Here is a 7,140-nt window from a genome sequence, read left to right as displayed (position 1 = left end):
TGCCTTCAGCAGCCCCTTGAGAGTCAACCCTACCATGGACTTAGCCCTCCACCAGGACCTGGGGGTGCAGAATCGACAGCGGGGGGACCTATGATACAGCCGCTTCTTTCTCCCCTGAAAAGAGCTGGTCCCGTCTCTCTTCAGATCCTTCCACCAACTCAGCACCCCCATTTCCACAAAGCCCAAAGCCCAACCTCTCACACTGGCTCCACGGATTTATTTCTCCATCTACAGCAGCAGCAGATGACTATACATATAACAATATATTTTTTTCTCAGTAAATACTAAAACTTTACTTCTCATCAGCTTTCACATAGATTTACAGAGAAGGCAGGAGATGAAAGCAGCAAAAAATGGGTTGAGGAAAGAAGAGCAAAGCAAAGCAGAGCAGAGCAAAAGAACCCACCTGCTAGGAGACAGAAAGGCACTGCATCCCAGGAAGCAGGAGGGCCTGGCCTCCAGGGCGCAGGCGAGAAGGCCGGCCCAGCAGCAGCAAGGGTGGCAGCTTGCATGAACAGAAGAACAGGGTTCACACATTGAGCCAAGTGAGAATTCGTGGTTTACTGAATCTGCTGCACCGGCCTGGTGTACGCCTCATGCTAAGCCAAGACCGAATGCGGGGGCTTCCATGATCTAGGAAGCCCCTGAAGTCTTCCATGGATTGTCTGTTGAAGGCCGGTTGAATGAACCTTCCCAAGGCCAACCAAGTTGGCGAGGACAGAACCGATCGGGCAGTAGCTCTTTTCCTTCCTCTCTAGGTCGTGTGGGTGGAGAAACTCCTCTTCTACTCCTGTCCGTTAAGAGAAGTGAATTATGAGATCATTTCTTTTAAAAGGTTTTACTTAAGTGGATTTGAAAGGCAAACTGAGACACCAGAGCCTCAGACTGAGATTGCAGGTGAAAAAAATCCCCTTGGGGAGGATACAGAGTGGCTTAAAAGCTTACAAGGTTTTTTTGTTTGTTTGTTTGTTAGTTTTTAGAAAAACGTCTTTCCTCTTTCTTCCTTCTGGCAGAGGATGGGCTTCCCTCTCTGCGACTACACAGCAGCCCTCTGGCTAAATGTTCCCCGACTGCTTTTCAGTCAATACGTGTCTCTGGATATTCTGCCACTAACCAGCATAGACAAAATCCGGCAGAGCGTAATAACATTGTAGCAGTATTTTAAAAGGCAAATGTTTGTTTTTAAAGAAAGTATCGGCAGGGATCTGGAAAATTTGTTACCACAAATTTCAGCAGCCAAATTTCTTTACAAGACACAAATTTTGAAGCGAGCTCTTCCAAAAGCTGTAAAAGAAAAAAACCGCCCAGCTTCCCGCCTTCGGCCACCCAGTGCTTTCCATCATGTCTCCTGCTTCCCTCCTGCTCGCCAGGCCAGGGAGCCCCTTCACACCTGCCCTTCTTTCAGCCACCGCAGAAGCTGAGGCGCGTAGTAGGTGATGACGACATCGGCTCCTGCAAGAGAAGCATTTCCAAAATGAACCAGCACAAACACGTCTGTGGTTCAAAGCCTTTTTCATAGAAGAAGCCGGTTCGCGGCTGATTCGGCCTGGGCAGGAAACCGGCCCATTTGCTCCTCCAGGGAAGGACCATCCTCCACAGCCAAGGCAGCCTGTTGGTGTTATTCTCCCAGGAATCCAACTGGTCCTTCGGCCTTCTTGGCACCCGCAGCGTCCTCCCCTCCCCCCCCCAATGCTGGGCACTGGCTTTGGGCTCCACTTTGCAGAGGGACAGCGTTGGCAGAGGCAGCCCTGATTGCTCCTCCTCCCTCGCTCACCTGCTCGCCTGAACCCGGCCATGGCCTCCATCACTGCTGCCTTCAGGTCAAAGGCTCCGGCCTGTGCCCCATGCCACAGCATGGCGAACTCTCCCGAGACATGGTAGACAGCCAGGGGGTGGCTGGGGTGCTGGGGAAACACACACGTTTCTCAGCAGGGGGAGGGGGGCCAGGCACCCACTACTGCCCGCTCCCAGGGCAGGGGAAAGGGGGAGCTTACTTTTTCCTTCACTTCCCGCACAAGGTCAAGGTAGGGCATCCCAGGCTTTACCATCAGCATGTCTGCCCCCTCCTGCACATCCCGGTCCTGGAGAGGGAGAAATACAGCAGAGGGAGGTCACGCGGGGAGGAAGTGTAGCAGAGCCACTTCACGGGACAGACAGGAGCCAAATCCGAGGCCTTGCTCAATGGGCAGTCAAGCGGACAGGGGGAACGGCATCGTTCACATTCCTGAACTTCCACAGTCCTGACCTGGCTCTGCTAAAACACACATAAACACACACACACAGAGAGCTTGTTTTCTAGGCCAAAGCCTGCAAGTGCCCAGCCTTGCCTTTTTTGCCCTCTCCTCTTGGCAACACACAGCAATACACATTCTCTTGTCTGTGGTCGTGGGGGCCTTGTCTGTTCCCCAACAGCAAAAGCCCTTTAAAGTCCTTTAAAGCGCTTTCTCAGATAGGGCAAAAGGTGAGTCATCTCACATGCTGACTTCTCTGATCTGCAAACAAACTTTCACCTGATCCCTTGCGGAAAATAGCCTGCCTTGCCTAAGGCCCCAGTGGCAGCTCGCCAGCGGGACCAACCAGCCAGCCTCCCTCCCCTTCCTGGGCCAGGGAGGCCACGAGCATGGGCAGGAAAAGACAGCCGTCTCTGCCGCAACAGACATTCCCCTGCAGACTCCGGCTCCCCCTGGATTCTTTCTTTTGCCTTCTCAAAATAGGGCACCCCAGAGATAAATTGAAAATGGCTTGAAAATTGCAATTTACAAGGGCAGTTAAACTAAAAGCGATCGCATAAAACAAAACAACTCCGGGGCAGAGAACGTGTTAGAAAATAACAGAAGCTGCCAGGCTAAAGCTCAAGGTCTGGCTAAGAGGCGGGAGGGTATCGCTGCCCTTGGCACAGCCGGCAAGGTAGCAAGAAGCCGGTCTAACTGGGCCAGCCCCAGCAGCAACTCCTCAGGGAGCTTCTGCCTTTCTTTGCACGAGTCCCCAGGCCTCCAAAATACGTGCCCCCCCTGCCCCCTGCTAAGCATGGCCTGGAAGGGAAAGCCCTTGGTGAACTGTCCGCAGCCCCCTCGGGGCCCGTTTGCTCTGAAAAGCCCAGCTAGCCACTCACCGCTGCCCGCAGAGCCAACCCTCGAGATCCTGGAGGAAGCTGGTAGCACCGCCGGTCCCCAAAGGCGGGCTTGGATAAGGCCGCGTCTCTACGTGAACCAGAAGAAACAGAGTGACCTCCTTTCGCTCCCCAGACACCAAAGGGGCCCCATCAAGGCCTCTGATGGCTGCTTGGCTGCCTGAGCCTTCGGTCACGGGGATCCCCCTTCCCGACCACAGACAGCCCCGGCCACCCTCACCTGAAAGGGCCATAGAAGCAGGAAGCAAATTTGGCACTGTAGCTCAGGACCGACACCTGCAGGGACAGCACAGCCAACATGCACATTTCCCCGGATCCTCAGCACCCTCCCCCCAGGTGCCCTTCAGCGCACACACACACACACACACACACACACCGTGTTGCTGTTCAGAACCTGGAAGGCTGGACTCGCAGAGCTTCTGAAGGCAGCTCTGCGCTTGGACTCGGGACTGGATCCATGTGTTTCAGCAACCTATGAAGGAGGCTCCTGGCCACACTTGTTCAGAGCCTGCTGGCCCCTCACACCTACCTTATTGCCCAGGTCATTGGCAACCAAGGCTTCCTTGATTGCATGGATGCGCCCGTCCATCATGTCCGAGGGGGCCACGATGTGGCAGCCTGAGGGAGGGTGACAGGAGGTGTGAACTGGCAATGGTGGCAGCTTCTCTGACTGGGGTTCCTCAAGGGAGAACATGGCTGAGTGTGTCCCGGGGCGAGGGCCTGAGTATTGGCGGAGGTCCAGCCCCACTTCAGCTAAGCAGCCACCAGCCTACTCCCAGCAGCTGCACCAGAAATGCCCTGCAACCCAGAGAGCGAGCGCCTCACCTGCCTTGGCGTAGGCCAGGGCCACCTCAGCGAGTCTCCGGCAGCTGGCCTCATTCTGAAGGGTGCCGTCCTGCCGAAGGAGACCTGCAAGGCAAGGAAAGCGCCACTATCCCCCCTGCCTTCGCAGGTCCTCTGTGCCATTGGCCCAAGATCAAAAGGGAGAAGACGGCACAGGAGCTTATTGCGTACGCCAGCTATTAAGCCATCTGGACATCTGAAAATCAAGCCTCTCGTCCTTTCCAAGCCCAGCAGCACTCACCGCAGTGCCCATGCGAGGTATAAGGGCACAAGCAGACATCACACGCAATCAGCAGCTCGGGGAACAAAGAGCGGATCATCTGTATGGCCTGGATGACAGGCGTGTCTTTGGCATCGGCTGCAGAGCCGCGCTCATCCTGTGCAGCAGAGAGGGAGAAGCAGCTGCCCACCTGCCTGCCTAGAAGCAAGACCCTCCGCCCAGGAGCCCTGGCTCAACCGCAGCTCCGAAGCACACCTTCATGGCCCCGCTTGGGACGCCGAAGATCAGCACGCACGTCAGCCCGTCAGCCACCAGGGGGCCGAGCAGCTCTTCCAGCTTGTTGACCCCGTGCCTGGGGGGAGAGAGTCAGTTTTGAGTTCAGCAGGGTTAGGGTTAGGAAAGGGAGGCAGACCCCAAAGAGCCAAATGGGTCAAGCCAAGGGGTTTGAACCCAGAGATTGTGTAGAACATGCTGGTGTCCGTGAAGATTTTTTTTTGGGGGGGGGAGGCATGGCAGACTCGGCTGGCCAATTCCAGCTCTCCTCATAGGATTCCCCAAAATTAAAAGAAAAGAGATACGATCTCTAGCACTATAGAACATGATCTACCCAACTTTGGTTCCCTACAGATTTCAACCCTAATTTAAAATTTAAATTAAAAGAGAAATTTTGCTTTTCACATGGGTCCCCAAAGAAGCAGCCAGCATGGCCTCAGCCTTAATCTTCAGTAACAATGGGGTTCAAAGCAGCAGGGAAGAGGGTGGGTGACTTCTCTGAGCTCAGGCACATGCACACAAGTGTTTCTTGCACAAGCAGGCTAAGGGAGTAACAGGCACACCCTGCCATCTCCCCAAGGGCTGGGCTGGGGTTTCCACACACTGTTATCTCCAGAGGGTGAGTTTTTCTCAAGGGAAAGAAGAGCCTCTCCAAAGCCTTTTATCGCCCAGCCCAGCCCAGCCCACCCCCATCTCGGGTCCAGGCAAAAGGGCGTGCATGTGCACGCACACACACACACATTCCAGCCTAGAGCTGCTTTAAAATGTGCTTTTGCAAGGTCTCTTTTTTCTCCCCCCCCCCCAAAAAAAAACCCAGCAGCTTTAAGGGGTGATTCTGAGGGAGGAAATATCAAGGAAGGAGATCAGGAAAATACGCCTCCTCCCCTCCTTTACTGCCTCCCACAGACCCCAAATCCCAGGACTGCCTTCTGCCTCCCATTCCCCTTTCTCGACAGGCCTCTCCCAGGACCCTCTCCCACTAGCTCCACTCCTCCGAAGAACTCTCAGTCACCCGAAAGTGGGCCAGTCGCTCCTATGAGGCAGCGAGGGAGGGAGGGCTCGGCAGCAGGCAGGGCAGGCCAATACTCAAGCGGGGCAGCCTCTTCAAGAACGAGCAAGGGCCGATTTTGGGGCCAGGAGCCCCGGTGAGGGCCGTCCGGATAGGAACCCCCCTCCGACTTACCGAGCTTGCCCGGGCAGGCTGGCGATCGGCTCCACGGCATCCTGGCTATCCCTGAAAGGGTCGAGTAAGGGGGGCGCCGTCAGAGGGAAGGCCTCCGTGGCCCCAGGGACCCCGTCTGGCTCGGCGCCTCCAGGAACGAGCGGCCCTCGGAAGCTCCCGGGGAGGCTGAAGGCGTCGCAACGGGAGGTCGCAGCTGCAGCCGCCTCCCGCCCCGCCCGCTCCCCCCCCCGCCTGCCGGAGCCGCCGCGGCACTTACGAGACGAAGATCGGGTAGACCAGATGCCGGGCGTGGAGGGCGGCGGCCGTCGCCTGCCACGAGCGAAGCACCGGGTGGAAGTAGCCGCCGTGCAGGGGCGGCTGAGCCTGCATCGCGCCGCTTCCCGAGCGCGAGCCTCTCACCGTCGCGGGACGCTGGGCCCGCAGCGAGCTCCGCTTCCGAGCAGGCAGGCAGGCAGGCAGGCAGGCTCTCCGGGCGGGCGGGCGGAGCGGCGGCTTCCTCCTCCTCCTCCTCCTCCCCGAAGCCCCGCCCCGCTTAAAGGCCCAACGCGGCGCTTGTCCAACCCCCTCGGCCGCCAGCCTCCAAAGCGCCGCCATCGCGCAGCCCCCGCCCCCCCGCCGCCAAAGCGGCCGCGGTTCGCACGCAAGTTCGCTCACAGGATCGAGCCGAGCCGGTCCTGGGCAGGCAAGCTCCCTCCCTGGCCCGAGGCTCCCGCTGGCCCGCAGCGCGCCCGCCCGCTCGCTTAGGCAGGACGAGCTCTTTTCTGGCCGGCCGCTGCTTCGGGGAAACGTCAGTCACGGCTCAATTGTGGTACACTGGGGCGCCACGTCTCCTCCTTCCAGGCCGTAGATACGCGCAGCTAAGAACGCCCTCGCTCGGCTCTTACAGCCCAGGCCGCGTGTTTGTCTGGCGGCTGAACGCACCGGCAAGGAAAGCCCCTCGGCTCCCGGTTCAGGTTTTTGAAACGCCGCTTCGAGCTTTGAGGCTCCGTTTGGACGCAGCTAATCTCCCCCCAGCCTCACCCGCAAACGCCGCGATCCAGAAGCCCTTTCCCCGCTGCTCTGCCTTCGGGGCTCTCTACCGTGTTGCCCCCTCCCCACCCATGCCCGGTCAGCCTTTTGTTACAGAAGACGCAACACTGCACAAGTTTCCTTTTTGTTTATTAACACACAGCAAGCGTGACAGTAGATAACTTTTCGTTTTTTTAAATACAGTACATGGGTCAGCACATCGCCCTCACACAATCCCCCCCCCTCACGAAGACAAGCCAAGTGGTGGCGTTTTATAAAAATAGTGTGTCGCTACAAAAGTATAAATTAATGCTACCGGTATTAAGAAATATTAAACACAGTAAAACTTATGAGGATTAAGAAAAATATTCATTAATACCTGTAGAAAACTCTGGCCTAAAAATATTTTTTGTATATACTTTTTAAATTTTTCTGTTATCTCTTCTTTAAGATGACATTTAGATTTATGCAACTGTCCAAGGT

At 56.5% G+C, this 7,140-nt stretch overlaps 1 protein-coding gene across 1 annotated transcript; it reads right to left on the bottom strand.

The window, feature by feature from the left end:
* Positions 1-267: 267 nt before the first annotated feature.
* Positions 268-6,018, bottom strand: ALAD (aminolevulinate dehydratase). Its single transcript, XM_015831651.1, has 11 exons — positions 5,906-6,018; positions 5,650-5,700; positions 4,449-4,545; positions 4,215-4,350; positions 3,956-4,039; positions 3,660-3,748; positions 3,351-3,406; positions 3,113-3,200; positions 1,995-2,081; positions 1,775-1,904; positions 268-1,452 (listed from the first exon to the last, which is right to left on the bottom strand). Exons 1-11 carry the CDS (start codon positions 6,016-6,018, stop codon positions 1,385-1,387), a joined length of 999 nt encoding a protein of 332 aa, XP_015687137.1. The 3' UTR covers positions 268-1,384.
* Positions 6,019-7,140: the final 1,122 nt, after the last annotated feature.

The sequence above is a fragment of the Protobothrops mucrosquamatus genome, unplaced genomic scaffold (genome assembly GCF_001527695.2).
Source record: "Protobothrops mucrosquamatus isolate PMUCROS unplaced genomic scaffold, P.Mucros_1.0 scaffold_270, whole genome shotgun sequence".
Taxonomy (NCBI): domain Eukaryota; kingdom Metazoa; phylum Chordata; class Lepidosauria; order Squamata; family Viperidae; genus Protobothrops; species Protobothrops mucrosquamatus.
The sequence above is the reverse complement of the archived record's forward strand: the minus strand, read 5'-3'. Positions and strand labels throughout refer to the sequence as shown.

Coding starts and splice junctions, on each gene's coding strand:
- ALAD (XM_015831651.1), bottom strand. CDS start 6,018: ATGCAGGCTCAGCCGCCCCTGCACGGCGGCTACTTCCACCCGGTGCTT. Junction 4,546..5,649: donor AGCCTGCCCGGGCAAGCTCG/GTAAGTCGGAGG, acceptor CTCTCCCCCCAG/GCACGGGGTCAACAAGCTGG. Junction 1,453..1,774: donor GGCCGGGTTCAGGCGAGCAG/GTGAGCGAGGGA, acceptor CTTCTCTTGCAG/GAGCCGATGTCGTCATCACC.